We start from the raw sequence: 24,429 nt of genomic DNA, 5'->3' as shown, positions 1-24,429 counted from the left end.
GTCTATGGGGGGGTTGTACTTTGCGGGGGTCTATGGTGGGGCGTCGTACTGTGCGGGGGTCTATGGGGGGGTTGTACTGTGCAGGGGTCTATGGTGGGGGCCCGGGGGTCATACTGTGCGGGGGTCTATGGTGGGGGTCTTTCTGTGCGGGGGTCTATGGTGGGGGTTGTACTGTGCGGGGGTCTATAGGGGGGTTGTACTTTGCGGGGGTCTATGGTGGGGCGTCGTACTGTGCGGGGGTCTATGGGGGGGTTGTACTGTGCAGGGGTCTATGGTGGGGGCCCGGGGGTCATACTGTGCGGGGGTCTATGGTGGGGGTCTTTCTGTGCGGCGGTCGATGGTGGGGGGTCGTACTGTGCGGGGGGTCTATGGCGGGGGGTTGTACTGTGCGGGGGTCTATGGCGGGGGGTTGTACTGTGCGGGGGTCTATGGTGGGGGTTGTACTGTGCAGGGGTCTATAGTGGGGGCGTTGTACTGTGTGGGGGTCTAGGGGGGTTGTACTGTGCGGGGGTCTATAGTGGGGGCGTTGTACTGTGCGGGCGTCTATAGGGGGGTTGTACTTTGCGGGGGTCTATGGTGGGGGTCGTATTGTGCGGAGTCTATGGTGGGGCGTCGTACTGTGCGGGGGGGTTGTACTGTGCAGGGGTCTATGGTGGGGGCCCGGGGGTCATACTGTGCGGCGGTCTATAGTGGGGGGTCGTACTGTGCGGGGGGTCTATGGCGGGGGGTTGTACTGTGCGGGCGTCTATGGTGGGGGGTTGTACTGTGCGGGGGTCTATGGTGGGGGTTGTACTGTGCGGGGGTCTATGGTGGGGGTTGTACTGTGCGGGGGTCTATGGTGGGGGTTGTACTGTGCAGGGGTCTATAGTGGGGGCGTTGTACTGTGCGGGGGTCTATAGTGGGGGCGTTGTACTGTGCAGGGGTCTATGGGGGGGTCGTACTGTGTGGTGGAGAAGGTGAACTCTCAGTACAATCTTATAAGATGTCATCATCGCATATAGCAGAAATCACAGCTGCACAATACAGAGACGCTATCTCGTCACTAATAATAACTACAAGTCCCAGCACACCCTGCCAGTCAGGTCACGCAGTGCCTCTGCCCTCACCTCTCTGCAGCACCCATCATACCTGCACCATCACACATGCCCATCCCCCGCCCTGGGCGCCCCCATTACCCCAGCAGCTCCTGACTCCCCCTGACAGCAGTGCTGTGACCCTGGACGCTGCCATCTTCTCTGAGCTCTGCCTGCAGACTGCTGCCTCTCCTGCTTCCTGCAGAGCACATTGCATTGTGGGAGTTGTAGTCTTCCAGCTGCAGAAGTTTCTTCTTCTTGTGACTGCAGCCTGCTGCTACTTCTTGTGCTCCAGATTATCGGGACAGGTTGGAGTTTTGTGTTTTGTGTCCCTCATGTTACAGTTTGGGGCAGGACGGAGATCGCGGAGTCGCTATTGTTTTCTGGTGTCTGCCGTTGTGGATCCATTATGTCGCACATTTAGGCTATGTTCACACTTTGCGGATTCCACTGCGGATTTTTCCGCAGCAGAATTCCAAAATCCGCAGTAAAAACCCGTTGCGGTTTTTACTGCGGATTTATCGCGGTTTTTACTGCGGTTTCTTCTGCGGATTTTCATCTGCAGTTTCCTATTGGAGCGGGTGAAAATCCGCAGAAAAGAAGTGACATGCTGCGGAATGTAATCCGCAGCGTTTCCGCGCGGATTTTTCTGCAGCATGTGCACAGCGTTTTTTGTTTCCCATAGGTTTACATTGTAATGTAAACTCATGGGAAACTGCTGCGGATCCGCAGCGGTCAAATCCGCTGCGGATCCGCAGCAAAATCCGCAAAGTGTGAACATAGCCTTAAGTTATTGAAAACTTTTTTCCATTTTTTTTAATTGTAAAATAAAGGGACTTTTGTAATTTTTGTTAAACCTTACGGCTTCAAAGAAAAGCATTTGTATATTCCAGATTTCTGCACAAATTTGTCCTAAAACTACAGCAGAATTTCACACAAGTCCTAAAAGTAGATAAAGAACCGAAAGAGCTAAAAATATTAAATCTGGACATTTTTTCATTGCTGAAAATGATCCCAGTATCTCATGTCTGTGAGGGGCAAAAGTAAGTGAACCTTTAGGATCCGCAGATAATTTGAAGGTGAAATTAGAGTCTGATGTTTTCAGTCAATGGGACGACAATCGGTTGTGAGTGGGCGACCTGTTTTAGGTGTGAGTGGGCGACCTGTTTTATTTCAAGAACAGGAATTGATCAAAGTCTGAAATTCCCAACAAGCTTGTGTATATGTATCATGGATGGAACAAAGGAGACGTCTGAGGAGCTCAGAAGAGTTGTTGATACACTGGAAAAGGTAACAGAACTGTCTCTGAAGAGTTCGGACTCCACAAATCCATAGTCAGACGGATTTACTGCAAATGGAGGACATTCAAGACCATTATTACCCTCCTCAGGAAAGTCGACCGTCAAAAGTCCGTCCAAGGGAAAAGTCTGTAATCGTCTGGGAGATTAACAAAGGAACCCAAGGTAACCACTAAGCAACTAAAGGCCTCTGTCCTAATAGCTGATGTGTATGAGTCCATCAGGAGGCACTGACCAGTGGTGTGCAGGGCAGGATTACAAGGTGAAAGCCGCCGCTCTCCAAAAACAACATTGCTGCCTGTCTACAGGTTGGTAAAGACCAGAAGACAAGCCAGAAGGTCATGAGACCAAAATAAAGTTTTTGGGTTTAAATGAGAAGCAATGTGTTTTAAGAAAGTATAAACCGCTCCAACTATCACCTGTGCAGTACAAGGAAATCCTGAAAACATGACCTGTTCGCAGCCCTCCAGGAATGCAGTTTGACACCCCGACCTAAAGCCACAAGATGTTCTACAAAAGAGACAGGAATAAGGGTGAAGATCTGGGAAGTCGCAGTCTGGAGCGAAATCCTATAGAAATGTCGTGGAAGGACCTAAATCGAGAGGTTAATGGGAGAAAAGCGCCAATATAGCAGAGGTGAAGCTGTTCTGTAGGCAGGAAGGGGTTAACATTCCTATATATGATGTTCAGGAATAATCCACAATTACCTGAGACGATGAGATGTACAAGGAGACCACCCCAGACACTGAGAGGAAAGGGGTCACCAGGGCTGGAGACCACCCCAGACACTGAGAGGAAAGGAGTCACCGGGGCCGGAGACCACCCCAGACACTGAGAGGAAAGGGGTCACCAGGGCCGGAGACCACCCCAGACACTGAGAGGAAAGGGGTCACCAGGGCCGGAGACCACCCCAGACACTGAGAGGAAAGGGGTCACCAGGGCCGGAGACCACCCCAGACACTGAGAGGAAAGGGGTCACCAGGGCTGGAGACCACCCCAGACACTGAGAGGAAAGGAGTCACCGGGGCCGGAGACCACCCCAGACACTGAGAGGAAAGGGGTCACCAGGGCCGGAGACCACCCCAGACACTGAGAGGAAAGGGGTCACCAGGGCCGGAGACCACCCCAGACACTGAGAGGAAAGGGGTCACCAGGGCTGGAGACCACCCCAGACACTGAGAGGAAAGGGGTCACCAGGGCTGGAGACCACCCCAAACACTGAGAGGAAAGGGGTCACCAGGGCCGGAGACCACCCCAGACACTGAGAGGAAAGGGGTCACCAGGGCCGGAGACCACCCGAGACACTGAGAGGAAAGGGGTCACCAGGGACGGAGACCACCCCAGACACTGAGAGGAAAGGAGTCATCAGGGCCGGAGACCACCCCAGACACTGAGAGGAAAGGGGTCACCAGGGCCGGAGACCACCCCAGACACTGAGAGGAAAGGGGTCACCAGGGCCGGAGACCACCCCAGACACTGAGAGGAAAGGGGTCACCAGGGCCGGAGACCACCCCAGACACTGAGAGGAAAGGGGTCACCAGGGCTGGAGACCACCCCAGACACTGAGAGGAAAGGGGTCATGAGGGCCGGAGACCACCCCAGACACTGAGAGGAAAGGGGTCACCAGGGTCGGAGACCACCCCAGACACTGAGAGGAAAGGGGTCACCAGGGCTGGAGACCACCCCAGACACTGAAAGGAAAGGGGTCACCCGGGCCGGAGACCACCCCAGACACTGAGAGGAAAGGGGTCACCAGGGCCGGAGACCACCCCAGACACTGAGAGGAAAGGGGTCACCAGGGCCGGAGACCACCCCAGACACTGAGAGGAAAGGGGTCACCAGGGCCGGAGACCACCCCAGACACTGAGAGGAAAGGGGTCACCAGGGCTGGAGACCACCCCAGACACTGAGAGGAAAGGGGTCACGAGGGCCGGAGACCACCCCAGACACTGACAGGAAAGGGGTCACCAGGGCCGGAGACCACCCCAGACACTGAGAGGAAAGGGGTCACCAGGGCCGGAGACCACCCCAGACACTGACAGGAAAGGGGTCACCAGGGCCGGAGACCACCCCAGACACTGAGAGGAGAGGGGTCACCGGGGCCGGAGACCACCCCAGACACTGAGAGGAAAGGAGTCACCAGGGCCGGAGACCACCCCAGACACTGAGAGGAAAGGGGTCATGAGGGCTGGAGACCACCCCAGACACTGAGAGGAAAGGGGTCACCAGGGCCGGAGACCACCCGAGACACTGAGAGGAAAGGGGTCACCAGGGCCGGAGACCACCCCAGACACTGAGAGGAGAGGGGTCACCAGGGCCGGAGACCACCCCAGACACTGAGAGGAAAGGGGTCACGAGGGCCGGAGACCACCCCAGACACTGAGAGGAAAGGGGTCACCAAGGCCGGAGACCACCCCAGACACTGACAGGAAAGGGGTCCCCAAGGCCGGAGACCACCCCAGACACTGACAGGAAAGGGGTCCCCAGGGCCGGAGACCACCCCAGACACTGAGAGGAAAGGAGTCACCGGGGCCGGAGACCACCCCAGACACTGAGAGGAAAGGGGTCACCAGGGCCGGAGACCACCCCAGACACTGAGAGGAAAGGGGTCACCAGGGCCGGAGACCACCCCAGACACTGAGAGGAAAGGAGTCACCAGGGCCGGAGACCACCCCAGACACTGAGAGGAAAAGGGTCACCAGGGCTGGAGACCACCCCAAACACTGAGAGGAAAGGGGTCACCAGGGCCGGAGACCACCCCAGACACTGAGAGGAAAGGGGTCACCAGGGCCGGAGACCACCCGAGACACTGAGAGGAAAGGGGTCACCAGGGCCGGAGACCACCCCAGACACTGAGAGGAAAGGGGTCACCAGGGCCGGAGAACACCCCAGACACTGAGAGGAAAGGGGTCACCAGGGCTGGAGACCACCCCAGACACTGAGAGGAAAGGGGTCACCAGGGCTGGAGACCACCCCAGACACTGAGAGGAAAGGGGTCATGAGGGCCGGAGACCACCCCAGACACTGAGAGGAAAGGCGTCACCAGGGCCGGAGACCACCCCAGACACTGAGAGGAAAGGGGTCACCAGGGCCGGAGACCACCCCAGACACTGAGAGGAAAGGGGTCACGAGGGCCGGAGACCACCCCAGACACTGAGAGGAAAGGGGTCACCAGGGCCGGAGACCACCCCAGACACTGAGAGGAAAGGGGTCACCAGGGCCGGAGACCACCCCAGACACTGAGAGGAAAGGGGTCACCAGGGCCGGAGACCACCCCAGACACTGAGAGGAAAGGGGTCACCAGGGCTGGAGACCACCCCAGACACTGAGAGGAAAGGGGTCACGAGGGCCGGAGACCACCCCAGACACTGACAGGAAAGGGGTCACCAGGGCCGGAGACCACCCCAGACACTGAGAGGAAAGGGGTCACCAGGGCCGGAGACCACCCCAGACACTGACAGGAAAGGGGTCACCAGGGCCGGAGACCACCCCAGACACTGAGAGGAGAGGGGTCACCGGGGCCGGAGACCACCCCAGACACTGAGAGGAAAGGAGTCACCAGGGCCGGAGACCACCCCAGACACTGAGAGGAAAGGGGTCATGAGGGCTGGAGACCACCCCAGAGACTGAGAGGAAAGGGGTCACCAGGGCCGGAGACCACCCGAGACACTGAGAGGAAAGGGGTCACCAGGGCCGGAGACCACCCCAGACACTGAGAGGAGAGGGGTCACCAGGGCCGGAGACCACCCCAGACACTGAGAGGAAAGGGGTCACGAGGGCCGGAGACCACCCCAGACACTGAGAGGAAAGGGGTCACCAAGGCCGGAGACCACCCCAGACACTGACAGGAAAGGGGTCCCCAGGGCCGGAGACCACCCCAGACACTGAGAGGAAAGGGGTCACCAGGGCCGGAGACCACCCCAGACACTGACAGGAAAGGGGTCACCAGGGCCGGAGACCACCCCAGACACTGACAGGAAAGGGGTCACCAGGGCCGGAGACCACCCTAGACACTGACAGGAAAGGGGTCACCAGGGCCGGAGACCACCCCAGACACTGACAGGAAAGGGGTCACCAGGGCCGGAGACCACCCCAGACACTGACAGGAAAGGGGTCACATACTTTTACCAATCACAGACCTGATATTGGAGCATTTTCTTCAATAAAAAAGCTAAAAGTCTGATGTTTTATTTGATTCTTGAATTTTAGAATTTTTCTGAAAATCTGATATTTTAGGTTAAATTTCTGCAGAAATCTGGAAAATGTTAAAAGGATCAATAATGATGTGAATGATGCACCGTTATGGGGGATCTGTGGATGAGGCACCATTATGGGGGATCTGTGGGGGACGCACGGTTATGGGGGATCTGTGGGGGACGCACCGTTATGGGGGATCTGTGGATGACGCGCTGTTATGGGGATCTGTGGATGAGGCACTGTTATGGGGGATCTGTGGATGACGCACTGTTATGGGGGATCTGTGGATGACGCACTGTTATGGGGGATCTGTGGATGATGCACTGTTATGGGGGATCTGTGGATGACGCTCTGTTATGGGGGATCTGTGGATGACGCTCTGTTATGGAGGATCTGTGGATGACGCACTGTTATGGGGGATCTGTGGATGATGCACTGTTATGGGGGATCTGTGGATGATGCACTGTTATGGGGGATCTGTGGATGATGCACTGTTATGGGGGATCTGTGGATGATGCACTGTTATGGGGGATCTGTGGATGACGCACTGTTATGGGAGATTTGTGGATGACACGCTGTTATGGGGGATCTGTGGATGACGCGCTGTTATGGGGGATCTGTGGATGACGCACTGTTATGGGGGATCTGTGGATGACGCACTGTTATGGGGGATCTGTGGATGACGCTCTGTTATGGGGGATCTGTGGATGACGCACTGTTATGGGGGATCTGTGGATGACGCTCTGTTATGGGGGATCTGTGGATGACACTCTGTTATGGGGGATGTGTGGATGACGCTCTGTTATGGGGGATCTGTGGATGATGCACTGTTATGGGGGATCTGTGGATGACGCACTGTTATGGGGGATGTGTGGATGACGCTCTGTTATGGGGGATCTGTGGATGACGCACTGTTATGGGGGATCTGTGGATATTTCTTTGTTATGGGGGATCTGTGGATGACGCACTGTTATGGGAGTTCTGTAACCCCACAATGTTAGACCTCCGGTTACATTTCCGGCTTTTTACGGTTCTTTATTTTACCTTAAACTTCTAACTTTACGACACATTTCCGTTCTCACAGAGGAGAATGCTACAGTGATGAAACTACAATACCCAGCAACCCCTCAGCGAACATGCGCAGTGCACCTTGTTTATGTGCCCAAACTGCGGTGTCACTCTAACCTGCTAGGAAAAGAGATGTTTGTGATTGGTTGAAGTCCGGTACCTTGTGATTCTATTGGCAGCGCTCAGGCCCGCCCCCGTCTCAGCTGACGTTTCAGGTTAGGTTGCGAGGAGCGCTTGGAAGGAGGAGCGCCCACGTGTGTCTGGCGGCGGCTGCAGGCCGGAGAGGGTCCGAGGGGTCTCCCCGCGGCGGCGCCTCAGTCTCCGCACACCGAGAAACTTTACTGTAAGTCCCCCCGTCTTCATTCTCCTTCTAGTGGTCCTGGGGCCGCACTACAACCGGTGGCACGTGGGGGTGAAGGGGTTAACTGGCTGGAGGGTCCCAAGAGATATGTGAGGGGGTGTGCGCTCGGGGCTGCTCATACCACGTGATTTTCAACCATCAGGTGTCACGTGACTGAGTTTTGTAACTTTTAGTATCTGTTGGTTTCCTCTGTCAGACTCTCTGCTTCCTGCCAGTGAATAGAAACCTCTCTGTCAGACTCTCTGCTTCCTGCCAGTGAATAGAAACCTCTCTGTCAGACTCTCTGCTTCCTGCCAGTGAATAGAAACCTCTCTGTCAGACTCTCTGCTTCCTGCCAGTGAATAGAAACCTCTCTGTCAGACTCTCTGCTTCCTGCCAGTGAATAGAAACCTCTCTGTCAGACTCTCTGCTTCCTGCCAGTGAATAGAAACCTCTCTGTCAGACTCTCTGCTTCCTGCCAGTGAATAGAAACCGCTCTGTCAGACTCTCTGCTTCCTGCCAGTGAATAGAAACCGCTCTGTCAGACTCTCTGCTTCCTGCCAGTGAATAGAAACCCCTCTGTCAGACTCCCTGCTTCCTGCCAGTGAATAGAAACCTCTCTGTCAGACTCCCTGCTTCCTGCCAGTGAATAGAAACCTCTCTGTCAGACTCCCTGCTTCCTGCCAGTGAATAGAAACCTCTCTGTCAGACTCTCTGCTTCCTGTCAGTGAATAGAAACCTCTCTGTCAGACTCCCTGCTTCCTGCCAGTGAATAGAAACCTCTCTGTCAGACTCTCTGCTTCCTGCCAGTGAATAGAAACCTCTCTGTCAGACTCTCTGCTTCCTGCCAGTGAATAGAAACCTCTCTGTCAGACTCTCTGCTTCCTGCCAGTGAATAGAAACCTCTCTGTCAGACTCTCTGCTTCCTGCCAGTGAATAGAAACCTCTCTGTCAGACTCTCTGCTTCCTGCCAGTGAATAGAAACCTCTGTCAGACTCCCTGCTTCCTGCCAGTGAATAGAAACCTCTGTCAGACTCTCTGCTTCCTGCCAGTGAATAGAAACCTCTCTGTCAGACTCTCTGCTTCCTGCCAGTGAATAGAAACCTCTGTCAGACTCTCTGCTTCCTGCCAGTGAATAGAAACCTCTCTGTCAGACTCTCTGCTTCCTGCCAGTGAATAGAAACCTCTCTGTCAGACTCTCTGCTTCCTGCCAGTGAATAGAAACCTCTGTCAGACTCTCTGCTTCCTGCCAGTGAATAGAAACCTCTCTGTCAGACTCTCTGCTTCCTGCCAGTGAATAGAAACCTCTCTGTCAGACTCTCTGCTTCCTGCCAGTGAATAGAAACCTCTCTGTCAGACTCTCTGCTTCCTGCCAGTGAATAGAAACCTCTCTGTCAGACTCTCTGCTTCCTGTCAGTGAATAGAAACCTCTCTGTCAGACTCTCTGCTTCCTGCCAGTGAATAGAAACCTCTCTGTCAGACTCTCTGCTTCCTGCCAGTGAATAGAAACCTCTCTGTCAGACTCTCTGCTTCCTGCCAGTGAATAGAAACCTCTCTGTCAGACTCTCTGCTTCCTGTCAGTGAATAGAAACCTCTCTGTCAGACTCTCTGCTTCCTGCCAGTGAATAGAAACCTCTCTGTCAGACTCTCTGCTTCCTGCCAGTGAATAGAAACCTCTCTGTCAGACTCTCTGCTTCCTGCCAGTGAATAGAAACCTCTCTGTCAGACTCTCTGCTTCCTGTCAGTGAATAGAAACCTCTCTGTCAGACTCTCTGCTTCCTGCCAGTGAATAGAAACCTCTCTGTCAGACTCCCTGCTTCCTGCCAGTGAATAGAAACCTCTCTGTCAGACTCTCTGCTTCCTGCCAGTGAATAGAAACCGCTCTGTCAGACTCTCTGCTTCCTGCCAGTGAATAGAAACCCCTCTGTCAGACTCCCTGCTTCCTGCCAGTGAATAGAAACCTCTCTGTCAGACTCCCTGCTTCCTGCCAGTGAATAGAAACCTCTCTGTCAGACTCTCTGCTTCCTGTCAGTGAATAGAAACCTCTCTGTCAGACTCCCTGCTTCCTGCCAGTGAATAGAAACCGCTCTGTCAGACTCCCTGCTTCCTGCCAGTGAATAGAAACCTCTCTGTCAGACTCTCTGCTTCCTGCCAGTGAATAGAAACCTCTCTGTCAGACTCTCTGCTTCCTGCCAGTGAATAGAAACCTCTCTGTCAGACTCTCTGCTTCCTGCCAGTGAATAGAAACCTCTCTGTCAGACTCTCTGCTTCCTGCCAGTGAATAGAAACCTCTCTGTCAGACTCTCTGCTTCCTGCCAGTGAATAGAAACCTCTCTGTCAGACTCCCTGCTTCCTGCCAGTGAATAGAAACCTCTGTCAGACTCTCTGCTTCCTGCCAGTGAATAGAAACCTCTCTGTCAGACTCTCTGCTTCCTGCCAGTGAATAGAAACCTCTCTGTCAGACTCTCTGCTTCCTGCCAGTGAATAGAAACCTCTCTGTCAGACTCTCTGCTTCCTGCCAGTGAATAGAAACCTCTCTGTCAGACTCTCTGCTTCCTGCCAGTGAATAGAAACCTCTGTCAGACTCTCTGCTTCCTGCCAGTGAATAGAAACCTCTCTGTCAGACTCTCTGCTTCCTGCCAGTGAATAGAAACCTCTCTGTCAGACTCCCTGCTTCCTGCCAGTGAATAGAAACCTCTGTCAGACTCTCTGCTTCCTGCCAGTGAATAGAAACCTCTCTGTCAGACTCTCTGCTTCCTGCCAGTGAATAGAAACCTCTCTGTCAGACTCTCTGCTTCCTGCCAGTGAATAGAAACCTCTCTGTCAGACTCTCTGCTTCCTGCCAGTGAATAGAAACCTCTCTGTCAGACTCTCTGCTTCCTGCCAGTGAATAGAAACCTCTGTCAGACTCTCTGCTTCCTGCCAGTGAATAGAAACCTCTCTGTCAGACTCTCTGCTTCCTGCCAGTGAATAGAAACCTCTGTCAGACTCTCTGCTTCCTGCCAGTGAATAGAAACCTCTCTGTCAGACTCCCTGCTTCCTGCCAGTGAATAGAAACCTCTCTGTCAGACTCTCTGCTTCCTGCCAGTGAATAGAAACCTCTCTGTCAGACTCTCTGCTTCCTGCCAGTGAATAGAAACCTCTCTGTCAGACTCTCTGCTTCCTGTCAGTGAATAGAAACCTCTCTGTCAGACTCTCTGCTTCCTGCCAGTGAATAGAAACCTCTCTGTCAGACTCTCTGCTTCCTGCCAGTGAATAGAAACCTCTCTGTCAGACTCTCTGCTTCCTGTCAGTGAATAGAAACCTCTCTGTCAGACTCTCTGCTTCATGCCAGTGAATAGAAACCTCTCTGTCAGACTCTCTGCTTCCTGCCAGTGAATAGAAACCTCTCTGTCAGACTCTCTGCTTCCTGCCAGTGAATAGAAACCTCTCTGTCAGACTCTCTGCTTCCTGCCAGTGAATAGAAACCTCTCTGTCAGACTCTCTGCTTCCTGTCAGTGAATAGAAACCTCTCTGTCAGACTCTCTGCTTCCTGCCAGTGAATAGAAACCTCTCTGTCAGACTCTCTGCTTCCTGCCAGTGAATAGAAACCTCTCTGTCAGACTCTCTGCTTCCTGCCAGTGAATAGAAACCTCTCTGTCAGACTCTCTGCTTCCTGTCAGTGAATAGAAACCTCTCTGTCAGACTCTCTGCTTCCTGCCAGTGAATAGAAACCTCTCTGTCAGACTCCCTGCTTCCTGCCAGTGAATAGAAACCTCTCTGTCAGACTCTCTGCTTCCTGCCAGTGAATAGAAACCGCTCTGTCAGACTCTCTGCTTCCTGCCAGTGAATAGAAACCCCTCTGTCAGACTCCCTGCTTCCTGCCAGTGAATAGAAACCTCTCTGTCAGACTCCCTGCTTCCTGCCAGTGAATAGAAACCTCTCTGTCAGACTCTCTGCTTCCTGTCAGTGAATAGAAACCTCTCTGTCAGACTCCCTGCTTCCTGCCAGTGAATAGAAACCGCTCTGTCAGACTCCCTGCTTCCTGCCAGTGAATAGAAACCTCTCTGTCAGACTCTCTGCTTCCTGCCAGTGAATAGAAACCTCTCTGTCAGACTCTCTGCTTCCTGCCAGTGAATAGAAACCTCTCTGTCAGACTCTCTGCTTCCTGCCAGTGAATAGAAACCTCTCTGTCAGACTCTCTGCTTCCTGCCAGTGAATAGAAACCTCTCTGTCAGACTCTCTGCTTCCTGCCAGTGAATAGAAACCTCTCTGTCAGACTCCCTGCTTCCTGCCAGTGAATAGAAACCTCTGTCAGACTCTCTGCTTCCTGCCAGTGAATAGAAACCTCTCTGTCAGACTCTCTGCTTCCTGCCAGTGAATAGAAACCTCTCTGTCAGACTCTCTGCTTCCTGCCAGTGAATAGAAACCTCTCTGTCAGACTCTCTGCTTCCTGCCAGTGAATAGAAACCTCTCTGTCAGACTCTCTGCTTCCTGCCAGTGAATAGAAACCTCTGTCAGACTCTCTGCTTCCTGCCAGTGAATAGAAACCTCTCTGTCAGACTCTCTGCTTCCTGCCAGTGAATAGAAACCTCTCTGTCAGACTCCCTGCTTCCTGCCAGTGAATAGAAACCTCTGTCAGACTCTCTGCTTCCTGCCAGTGAATAGAAACCTCTCTGTCAGACTCTCTGCTTCCTGCCAGTGAATAGAAACCTCTCTGTCAGACTCTCTGCTTCCTGCCAGTGAATAGAAACCTCTCTGTCAGACTCTCTGCTTCCTGCCAGTGAATAGAAACCTCTCTGTCAGACTCTCTGCTTCCTGCCAGTGAATAGAAACCTCTGTCAGACTCTCTGCTTCCTGCCAGTGAATAGAAACCTCTCTGTCAGACTCTCTGCTTCCTGCCAGTGAATAGAAACCTCTGTCAGACTCTCTGCTTCCTGCCAGTGAATAGAAACCTCTCTGTCAGACTCCCTGCTTCCTGCCAGTGAATAGAAACCTCTCTGTCAGACTCTCTGCTTCCTGCCAGTGAATAGAAACCTCTGTGTCAGACTCTCTGCTTCCTGCCAGTGAATAGATGCATCTGTATAAGGGCTGAAGGCAGCAGACAGGTGGCCACTGATCCTGAATGGAGCTGAGGGTTCCTTACACTTGTATTCAGCCTCCAGGAGTGCCTGATATATTGTAACAAGCCTCCAGCTGTGAGAAGTGTGAGGTCTGCTCTGGTTGTCAGCCCCCCTGGTGTGAGCCGCGTGGTCTGTGGCTTGTGGAGTCATTGACTGCTGTGCTGCTCGGCCGCTCCCTGCACTGCTGAGGGTCTGCACCTCTGTGCCATGCTTTATCTTTCTGGTGCTCTCACCCCGTCACTAGCAGCAGCTGCCACCCTGTGTCCCGGTGATCGGAGGGCGATGGAAGGAGCGGGGGCCGGTGACGGAGGAGGGGCCGGGTCGCCCAGTCCGGAGCCTGAAGAGGGGGCCGCAGCCGCTGTGGACTTTCACGATGATGAAGAGATTATTGAGGTCCTGGAGCTGAATGAAGGAGAACCGGACCCAGGTGGGTGGTCGGGCCGCAGTGTAATGGTGGGCCCCGCTGATCATCTTCGCTGGGGGTCCCGAGCGATCAGAGCGAGCACCAGTCTCAGCTGTGAACCATGTAAATGCTGCAGTCTCTGCGTCGGCAGTTGTGTTGTGGCCCTCACTGGCGGACACCTGCAGAAAAGGGCCACTGAGCAAGCACCGTGTGCGGGCCCTGTGCGCCGGGTGCGGGCCCTGTGCGCCGGGTGCGGGCCCTGTGCGCCGGGTGCGGGCCCTGTGCGCCGGGTGCGGGCCCTGTGCGCCGGGTGCGGGCCCTGCGCCCCCGTGTGCGGGCCCTGCGCCCCCGTGTGCGGGCCCTGCGCCCCCGTGTGCGGGCCCTGTGCCCCCGCGTGCGGACCCTGTGCCCGCGCGTGCGGACCCTGTGCCCCCGCTCCTCAATGCGCAATGCCACATGTTTTGGAGGCAGTAGTGGCCCCCTGACCTCTAGGGCCCCTGTGCGGCTGCACCAGTAATACGTGTGACCCTGGTGGGCGTCCGTTCTGTCCTTTATCACAGATTACAGGCTCAAGATTCCTAGAAGGGCAAAAAGGTAACTGAATTTTTTAAATTTATTAAAAAGGTTAGAAAAAATCATAATTTCAAATCTCTGCACTTTTATCTATAAAAAATCATCGTGTTCAGTGTCCCAGTGCCCCAACAGTCCGCTCTCTCCAAGTATGCAGTTATGAACTCAGAAGATAAAAGCCATAAAGTAAAACACAATATTGCCAGAGATAGATTTTTTTTTTCGGCGCACCTCCCGCAAGAAATTCAATAAAATGCCATCAAAATGACGCATGTGCCAGAAACTGGGGCCTATAAGAACCACAGCTCAGCGGGCAAAAACCCCAGAACGTCAGACAGATCCATGGGAGAACAATAAAACATATTGGTCTCAGAAAATGACACAAATACAATTAAAAAAAAAAAATGCCACGTTCAGTATTTAACATAAATAATGAAAATAATATGCAAGTTTGGTTTCTGCTTGCTGTCAATGAATGAGAACGTTCCTGGTAATGTCTATAGAGTTGTCCTGGAGTAGACTTTGCAGAATCTGCCCTGTAAGTCTCAAGTAAGGCAGTAACAAACACGCTGAAGTTTTCCTAATTCTTCCCTTATGTGCGGGTACGTGGTGGACCCCTTGTTGCCAGTCTCGCTGACCATTGATCCTCTGTGGGGGTCCCGTAGAGCGGCAGCAGGCCGTCGCCCGAGCTTTAGATCCAAACTCATCCTGAGGTTGTCACGTCTTCCTGTCTGATCCTCAGACGACCTGGCCAGTGACATGGAGGACGTCGACTTTGCTGATGGCCCCGAAGATGGAGACATGGTGGCCGAGGAGTGGGACACGGAAGATGAGGGTGTGGAAGAAGGAGCCGAACCTCACGATGACAGCGAGCTGACCTACTCCAAGCACTCAGGTAACCGTACGACTTGTTAATCTAGTTTTGCGTATCATTTTCAACATCTATGCTTGCTGTCAGTGAGCGCAAACATTCTCATTTACTTCTAGAGCATTTTATTGACGGCTGAGATTTTTCTACGAATCGTATCCAGTAGCAACATTAATCTTCTGTGTTACAATGTGTCTCGTCTCCTTTTTTAGCTTCTGTGTTCTGCGTCAGTCTGGACCCCAAGGAGAATAATCTGGCAGTGACTGGAGGGGAGGATGACAAGGCCTGTGTCTGGAGGATCAGTGACGGAGAGACGCTGTTTGAGTGCACGGGTGAGTGTCCTGTCTGACATCCCGTCACTAACTGCACAATGCGCCTCAGACTGTGAGCCAAAAAGAAGAAGCGCGCTCCTGGAACCGTCCACAAGGTTCATAATCCTCTGTAGCCTGAACTGTCATCGCCTATTCCCAGGTCACAAGGACTCCGTCACCTGCGCAACATTCAGCCATGACTCCACCATGGTGGCAACCGGAGACATGAGCGGTCTCATCAAGGTATGGAAGGTGGAGGACGCGCAGGAGATATGGTCGTTTGAAGTGGCCGACCTCGAGGTAAGAGATCCATGATAGTAGTTATATTCCTGTACATAGGGGCAGTATTATAGTAGTTATATTCTTATACATAGGGGCAGTATTATAGTAGTTATATTCTTGTACATAGGGGCAGTATTATAGTAGTTATATTCTTGTACATAGGAGCAGTATTATAGTAGTTATATTCTTGTACATAGGAGCAGTATTATAGTAGTTATATTCTTGTACATAGGAGCAGTATTATAGTAGTTATATTCTTGTACATAGGGGCAGTATTATAGTAGTTATATTCTTGTACATAGGGGCAGTATTATAGTAGTTATATTCTTGTACATAGGGGGCAGTATTATAGTAGTTATATTCTTGTACATAGGAGCAGTATTATAGTAGTTATATTCTTGTACATAGGAGGCAGTATTATAGTAGTTATATTCCTGTACATATGAGCAGTATTATAGTACTTATATTCTTGTACATAGGAGCAGTATTATAGTAGTTATATTCTTGTACATAGAAGACAGTATTATAGTAGTTATATTCTTGTACATAGGGGCAGTATTATAGTAGTTATAATCTTGTACATAGGAGCAGTATTATAGTAGTTATATTCTTGTACATAGGAGGCAGTATTATAGTAGTTATATTCTTGTACATAGGGGCAGTATTATAGTAGTTATAATCTTGTACATAGGAGCAGTATTAGTATTATAGTAGTTATATTCTTGTACATAGGAGCAGTATTAGTATTATAGTAGTTATATTCTTGTACATAGGAGCAGTATTATAGTAGTTATATTCTTGTACATAGGGGCAGTATTATAGTAGTTATAATCTTGTACATAGGAGCAGTATTAGTATTATAGTAGTTATATTCTTGTACATAGGAGCAGTATTAGTATTATAGTAGTTATATTCTTGTACATAGGAGCAGTATTATAGTAGTTACAGTGGGGCAAAAAAGTATTTAGTCAGTCAGCAATAGTGCAAGTTCCACCACTTAAAAAGATGAGAGGCGTCTGTAATTTACATCATAGGTAGACCTCAACTATGGGAGACAAACTGAGAAAAAAAAATCCAGAAAATCACATTGTCTGTTTTTTTATCATTTTATTTGCATATTATGGTGGAAAATAAGTATTTGGTCAGAAACAAAATTTCATCTCAATACTTTGTAATATATCCTTTGTTGGCAATGACAGAGGTCAAACGTTTTCTGTAAGTCTTCACAAGGTTGCCACACACTGTTGTTGGTATCTTGGCCCATTCCTCCATGCAGATCTCCTCTAGAGCAGTGATGTTTTTGGCTTTTCGCTTGGCAACACGGACTTTCAACTCCCTCCAAAGGTTTTCTATAGGGTTGAGATCTGGAGACTGGCTAGGCCACTCCAGGACCTTGAAATGCTTCTTACGAAGCCACTCCTTCGTTGCCCTGGCGGTGTGCTTTGGATCATTGTCATGTTGAAAGACCCAGCCACGTTTCATCTTCAATGCCCTTGCTGATGGAAGGAGGTTTGCACTCAAAATCTCACGATATATGGCCCCATTCATTCTTTCATGTACCCGGATCAGTCTTCCTGGCCCCTTTGCAGAGAAACAGCCCCAAAGCATGATGTTTCCACCACCATGCTTTACAGTAGGTATGGTGTTTGATGGATGCAACTCAGTATTCTTTTTCCTCCAAACACGACAAGTTGTGTTTCTACCAAACAGTTCCAGTTTGGTTTCATCAGACCATAGGACATTCTCCCAAAACTCCTCTGGATCATCCAAATGCTCTCTAGCAAACTTCAGACGGGCCCGGACATGTACTGGCTTAAGCAGTGGGACACGTCTGGCACTGCAGGATCTGAGTCCATGGTGGCGTAGTGTGTTACTTATGGTAGGCCTTGTCACATTGGTCCCAGCTCTCTGCAGTTCATTCACTAGGTCCCCCCGCGTGGTTATGGGATTTTTGCTCACTGTTCTTGTGATCATTCTGACCCCACGGGGTGGGATTTTGCGTGGAGCCCCAGATCGAGGGAGATTATCAGTGGTCTTGTATGTCTTCCATTTTCTAATTATTGCTCCCACTGTTGATTTCTTCACTCCAAGCTGGTTGGCTATTGCAGATTCAGTCTTCCCAGCCTGGTGCAGGGCTACAATTTTGTTTCTGGTGTCCTTTGACAGCTCTTTGGTCTTCACCATAGTGGAGTTTGGAGTCAGACTGTTTGAGGGTGTGCACAGGTGTCTTTTTATACTGATAACCAAGTTTAAACAGGTGCCATTACTACAGGTAATGAGTGGAGGAAAGAGGAGACTCTTAAAGAAGAAGTTACAGGTCTGTGAGAGCCAGAAATCGTGATTGTTTGTTTCTGACCAAATACTTATTTTCCACCATAATATGCAAATAAAATGATAAAAAACAGACAATGTGATTTTCTGGATTTTTTTTTTCTCAGTTTGTCTCCCATAGTTGAGGTCTACCTATGATGTAAATTACAGACGCCTCTCATCTTTTTAAGTGGTGGAACTTGCACTATTGCTGACTGACTAAATACTTTTTTGCCCCACTGTATATTCTTGTACATAGGAGCAGTATTATAGTAGTTATATTCTTGTACATAGGGGCAGTATTATAGTAGTTATATTCTTGTACATAGGGGGCAGTATTATAATAGTTATATTCTTGTACATAGGGGGCAGTATTATAGTAGTTATATTCTTGTACATAGGGGCAGTATTATAGTAGTTATATTCTTGTACATAGGGGCAGTATTATAGTAGTTATATTCTTGTACATAGGGGCAGTATTATAGTAGTTATATTCTTGTACATAGGGGCAGTATTATAGTAGTTATATTCTTGTACATAGGGGCAGTATTATAGTAGTTATATTCTTGTACATTGGGGGCAGTATTATAGTAGTTATATTCTTGTACATTGGGGGCAGTATTATAGTAGTTATATTCTTGTACATAGGGGCAGTATTATAGTAGTTATATTCTTGTACATAGGGGGCAGTATTATAGTAGTTATATTCTTGTACATAGGGGCAGTATTATAGTAGTTATATTCTTGTACATAGGGGCAGTATTATAGTAGTTATATTCTTGTACATTGGGGGCAGTATTATAGTAGTTATATTCTTGTACATAGGGGCAGTATTATAGTAGTTATATTCTTGTACATAGGGGGCAGTATTATAGTAGTTATATTCTTGTACATAGGGGCAGTATTATAGTAGTTATATTCTTGTACATAGGGGCAGTATTATAGTAGTTATATTCTTGTACATAGGGGGCAGTATTATAATAGTTATATTCTTGTACATAGGGGGCAGTATTATAGTAGTTATATTCTTGTACATAGGATCAGTATTATAGTAGTTATATTCTTGTACATAGGGGGCAGTATTATAATAGTTATATTCTTGTACATAGGGGCAGTATTATAGTAGTTATATTCTTGTACATAGGGGGCAGTATTATAATAGTTATATTCTTGTACATAGGGGGCAGTATTATAATAGTTATATTCTTGTACATAGGGGCAGTATTATAGTAGTTATATTCTTGTACATAGGGACAGTATTATAGTAGTTATATTCTTGCACATAGGGGCAGTATTATAGTAGTTATATTCTTGTACATAGGGGGCAGTATTATAGTAGTTATACTTTCTTTATATTGGTGTTTTATCACTTTTGGCTTCATTTCCAGTCTTTCTCTTGCAGTGGTTGGAGTGGCATCCTTGTTCCCACGTGTTACTTTGTGGTACAGCAGACGGTAATACCTGGATGTGGAAAATACCTAGTGGAGAGTGTAAAACTTTCCAAGGACCCAACTGCCCAGCTACCTGTGGACAGTTGTTGCCAGACGGTGGGTTTTCTCTGAGTTTTTGTTTGTTTGTTTGATTTTTTTTTTTTTTTTTTTTAAAGCTTTTTGTTGTAGTAATTTTATAGAAAATAATATTGTCCTGGTTAAAATATATTTTTAATATGGAATGTTTTTTTTTTCTGTATCAGTTTGTGTTTAGTTTTACCTACAGATATCAAAGGGTAAACTTTTTTTTTTTTTTTAATATAGGTAAGAAAGCGGTCGTTGGCTATGAAGATGGCAGTGTGCGGATCTGGGACCTGAAGCAGGGGAACACGCTGCACGTCCTGAAAGGTGAGCAGGATTTGTTGGTGAACAGCAGCGCCCCTAGTGGACGCTTTGCGAAGTACAATGTTAAAGGGGAACTCCTGTAATGTTTTCATCTTGCGTCGTCCAACTTTGTTTATTATCATTTTTTCTTGGTAGCAGAGCTTTGTAGTAAAGCGGCAGCTGCTGAATCTTATATTTTCTCTTTGGTTGGTGATAATCATTACTTTTCTCTCCCTATTTGCTTCGCAGGCGCCGATGCCCATACAGGACCTCTGACGTGTGTGTCCTCCAATGCCGACGGCAGCCTAATTCTCAGCGGCTCTGTGGATTGCGACACAAAAATAGTGAACACGACCACCGGGAAGGTGAGGATGTCAATATTCAGCTTGTCCTGTGAAATAATACAGTATACTGAAACTCCCACAATCTTCGATGCCAGCAAAAAAAAAATTTGTTTTGAACTTTTTTACTTTGGGGGAAAAAAAAGCCTGGAACGATATTGTCATAGAGAATAAGGTTGCGGTAATTATACCGGCGCGCGGCACAAATGTAAGAAAAATCGCAAAGTTTAGAAAACTTGTTTCATAAGAAAAAAAAATGAACAAAAGTTTTTTCATTGCTGTCTGACCTTTGTCGTCTTCTCTCTTCTTGTGCGTTTCGTAGATTGGTTTCATCTTTCTCCATTTTTTTTTTTTTTTTTTTTGCAGGTTGTCGGAGTTTTCCGGACAGAAAGTAACGTATCCAAAGCCTCCAAACGGGAGGAAGGGGAAGCGGAGACCAACTCGGTGGAGTCGGTGGGATTCTGCAGCGCGTAAGTGACAGTGATCTTATATTAACCCCTTCTAGACATGCATGTCACATAGCAGGTCCGGGGGCGTGTGCAGCCGCCGTCTGCCTCTTACTGGCCGCTCCGACCGCTGCTGTTTAACCATTTAAATGCCTGCTGTCAATCACTGCGAGCAGCATTTGCATGGCTTAATCATTAGGGTCCATATGCACCAGCTTCCATCGTATACACACACACACACACACACACACACACACACACACACACACACACACACACACACACACACACACTTGCCCCAACACACATACACACACACACCGTGATGGATTGTGATAGCAGCCGGGGGTGTCCTGAAAGCCCCTATAGCTGCGATCTTTAGTCCTATGAAACCCAGACCTGTGTCCAGACTTCATAGGAGAAGCTGAATATCGCAATATGCTGCAATACTCTGATGCTGCAGCATAAAGTACAAGCGATCAAACCATCGCAGATTCCTGGACCCTAATCAGGGGCTGGGGAGAAAGTGTTAAACTGTATAAAAGTTTAAATCAACCCTTTTTTTTTTTTAATGTATTTAAATAAAATGATTAGATTTGTTACCCCAAAAGTTTTGATCTTTCCAAATATTAAATTATTTCAATTGCACATTACATGTCAGAAATAAAAGGAAAAAAAAAATTGCCGTTTGTTTAGTTTCTGCAATTCTCGTAAATACACTAAAAAGCGAAGGACCTTAATGTTAAAAATATGCCAGAATAGTGTTAAAGGGAACCTGTCTCCCCCAAAATGGAAGATGAGCTTCCAGTATTCGTTGGTCTGATCCACAGTGACAGTCAGCTGGGCAGAGGAGTTCACAGCCTCTTGGAACAGACCATTTTGTACAGATAATGGAGGGGTGACCTTGCTAAATGTTTAAGCATTTGAAGCTTGTTTGGTGACGGCGGTTACGATTTTATACCATAAGATTGTGAATATTTTTTTTTAAATATTTATATAAATTCTTTTATCTTGGCTCTCAATGGTCTGAAAGTTTGAACGTTTTGATATTGATGCACGGGACAAAAGTAGTTGTAATGATAATACAGGAGATATATGACTAATAATGAGAATTGTGTCTGGTCCCTGTGATTTCTGCACATGAAGCCCCCCCGTCCTGAGCAGTATGTGTGGAGGTATAGAGGTGCATTAATGATGCCTGTCCTTGCAGTCTGCCTCTGGCCGCGGTCGGTTACCTGGATGGAACTCTGGCGATCTATGACGTTTCCACCCAGACTCTGCGACATCGGTGTCAACACGAAGTGAGTGGCGGCACTTTTCTGCAGCGGTTGCAGTCTCGCCGCGATATCCCCTATAAATGTTTATTTGGGCTGTCTGATACAAGTTGTGGGATCGGTGCCCTCCTTTATCACCATTTTCTTCGCTGTTGATTATTTTCATTAGCCTTTATAGGGTTAGAGATCCTTATTCCATCTGCTCTGCATTAATAAGAGCGGCCACTAGAGGGAGTGCAGTACAGTCTGTGCTGTCCCTGAGCTCCCCCCAGTGGTGGCACAGAACATTACGTCTAATATCTATGAAGGGGATTTGGATCTTTGTATCAGAGATGCTGATGATTATGTGATGTAACCGCTTCTTCCAGCACTAACGGCCCGTGTGTCTGACGTATATGCAGACCTCCGGTTGGTGAAGCTTCCGTGTCACTAATCTTGGTAGAAGCAGCATTTTGTGTGCAGGATGATGGTGTCTGGGCTGTAATCTCCGTCCTCTCTGTCCTCTAGTCCGGCATCGTACAGCTCCTCTGGGAGGACAATTCCCCTGTGGTCTACACCTGCAGCCTGGACGGGGCCGTCAGGCTGTGGGACTCCCGATCTGGAAAAATGATCAGCGAATACTGCGGCCACAGCGCCGAGATTCTGGACTTTGCACTAAACAAGTGAGTATTTGTCACCATCCGGCTATTGTATGAGGTCAGGGGGTGACTCCTGTAGTTGCCTATAGGGGGTAAGCAGAAATGAACCAGTTACTGGGATCCAATCACTATCTGAAATATTGCAGACTGCTGCAAAAAAGAAAAGAGGCTTGCTTTACAGCATGCTGTAAAGTGTATTGTTAAAGGGGTCCTCTTCCTCTTTTTGAAAACTTGTCGGAGGGAAGGTAAGTAAATAAACTAGATAAATAAGGGTTACTTACGCCTCTGAACCTTCCGGGTGGTCTCTGCTCGGACCGGAGGGGCTGAAGTCCTGTCTGTTGAGTCACATGACTCCAGAGGTCACTGATTGGTTCCTGAGTAACTGGTTGGGGCCAATTTTGTATTTTTTTTATATTTTTATTTTTTCATTTTTCTGTATTAATGTTTTAAAAACCAAAGACCCTCTCATTGGAAACCTTTTGTGGGTGATACAATGTTAGCGAATCTTCTCTCTGTCCTTGTGTTTCAGAGACGCCTCCATTGTGGTCACTGCCTCCGGGGATCACAAGGCAAAAGTATTCTGTGTGCAGAGACCCGACCGTTAGCGGCGTCCGTCCACCCACTGTAACGCGCCGGCGCCCCCTGCTGCCCGGAGGCCATAGCTGTTCTCTTCTGTACACGTTTCATAGGTGTGGATGCTTTCTTACGTCCTACGGACATTCACGTACGTGTGCGCAGATGAAGACGCGGGCGACGCATGTATCCGTCTTTCACACTTTTGTTTTTGTGAGGGTGGGGGGGGACGATTGTTACGATGATATGAAATATTAATGTTAAGGGAATCCACTACTGAACAAAGCTGAGAGGCGGCGGACACTGCGCTCGGTGGGGGGCGCCGTTATATGAAATTCTGCCTCTCCGAAAAAAAAAAAAATCAATTATTCTAAAATCTGTATTCCTATCAAGAGGCTTCCAGCAAGGACTTGTCTCCTATCATTTCAGTCTTTATTCTGACTTCCTAAATTTTGCTTCCTTTTTAACTGGATTAATATGAAAAATACTTTTTTTTTTTTTTTTTTATTATTATTATTATTTTGCTTCTATCCAAAGCGACAAGTGAGAGCGAAGCTGTGGTTTTTGTTTTGTTTTTTGTTTTTTACACGTAAGGGCTGTTGATAATGTTGCTTTTGCATTTGTAAAGCTTTTGGCTCAAGAAAAAAAAAAGATATAATAAATAATTATGAATAATGTGTAAATCTATGCATCTCGCTAATACAAATCAGCAGGAATCTGGGGCTGGAATTGTTTCTTTTTTTTATTTGTTTTTTTTTTTCCTTGGGGTCCTTGTACTTAAATATAGAAAGATACATGTAGGAGAGAACAACAAAAAAAGCGCCCTATAGTGCAACCTGTATTGTAACTGACGGCCACTTTACCGGCCGATACTTTTATACTTGTGCTGCGGCTCTAAGCCATATAATGGGGGTATGTGCTTTCTCTGGGGTCTGTTCTCGATCAGATTGACCCTCCCCCACAATGGCGGCTTACTCTGTATGAAGCTCAGGTAGCGGGATCGTGGTCCCCGTTTCCACATCCGTGCCCCCCCCCCCCCAGACCTGAGCGCACTTTAGTGCATCTTGATAGCTCCCGATTATTTATATGACTCGTATTACTGTGTGTGACGCTGTAGAATTAAAGAGACAAAGCTTTCTTACACCAGACGCTCGTTTGTGGTTATTTTCTCATTTCTTTTTGTCAATTGTTTGGAACCAGATGTGACGTAATGAGGCGCAAAACTAGAAAAAACACAAAGTAAATAAAGAATTTAAAAAAGTAACAATAGATTTTATTTTTTTGCCAGGTTTTGATATTTCTTAATAATGTGTGTTGCTGCAGATTGCATCAAAAAATGTTTTTTGTAAGATATTGGCATCGTTTGTGGGTTCTATTCACTTTCCATTTAAAATGTAAATAAAAATTATTTTGACGAAAAATATCTAAAAAAAAAAATAAAAAATACAAGGTGACACTTTACAGCTGCATTTTACATGATCCGGTGCAACAAACAACAAGAGGCGTAAAACGGACGCTGCG

General features: G+C 48.6%; 1 protein-coding gene across 2 annotated transcripts; it reads left to right on the top strand.

The window, feature by feature from the left end:
• The first annotated feature begins 7,853 nt into the window (after nucleotides 1-7,853).
• AAMP (angio associated migratory cell protein) lies at nucleotides 7,854-24,054 on the top strand. 2 transcript variants are annotated; one of them, XM_069732708.1, is made up of 12 exons: nucleotides 7,854-7,979; nucleotides 13,326-13,505; nucleotides 14,794-14,946; nucleotides 15,132-15,251; nucleotides 15,391-15,530; nucleotides 19,225-19,369; nucleotides 19,577-19,660; nucleotides 19,886-20,001; nucleotides 20,344-20,447; nucleotides 21,634-21,724; nucleotides 22,205-22,359; nucleotides 22,865-24,054. In XM_069732708.1, the coding sequence occupies exons 2-12, from the start codon at nucleotides 13,361-13,363 to the stop codon at nucleotides 22,938-22,940; spliced, it is 1,329 nt and encodes a 442-aa protein (XP_069588809.1). In that variant the 5' UTR covers nucleotides 7,854-7,979; nucleotides 13,326-13,360; the 3' UTR covers nucleotides 22,941-24,054. The 2 variants fall into 2 exon arrangements, with proteins under 2 accessions (XP_069588809.1, XP_069588810.1); XM_069732709.1 differs by having other exon boundaries at nucleotides 7,867-7,979; nucleotides 13,323-13,505.
• The last annotated feature ends 375 nt before the right edge of the window (nucleotides 24,055-24,429 follow it).

Source organism: Ranitomeya imitator, chromosome 7 (genome assembly GCF_032444005.1).
Source record: "Ranitomeya imitator isolate aRanImi1 chromosome 7, aRanImi1.pri, whole genome shotgun sequence".
Lineage (NCBI taxonomy): Eukaryota > Metazoa > Chordata > Amphibia > Anura > Dendrobatidae > Ranitomeya > Ranitomeya imitator.
The sequence above is the reverse complement of the archived record's forward strand: the minus strand, read 5'-3'. Positions and strand labels throughout refer to the sequence as shown.

Excerpts from the sequence above, each read along its gene's own strand:
- AAMP (XM_069732708.1), top strand. The coding sequence starts at position 13,361 with ATGGAAGGAGCGGGGGCCGGTGACGGAGGAGGGGCCGGGTCGCCCAGT. Across the intron at positions 14,947-15,131 it reads GACCTACTCCAAGCACTCAG|CTTCTGTGTTCTGCGTCAGT; the intron begins GTAACCGTACGA and ends CTCCTTTTTTAG. Across the intron at positions 15,531-19,224 it reads TTGAAGTGGCCGACCTCGAG|TGGTTGGAGTGGCATCCTTG; the intron begins GTAAGAGATCCA and ends TTTCTCTTGCAG.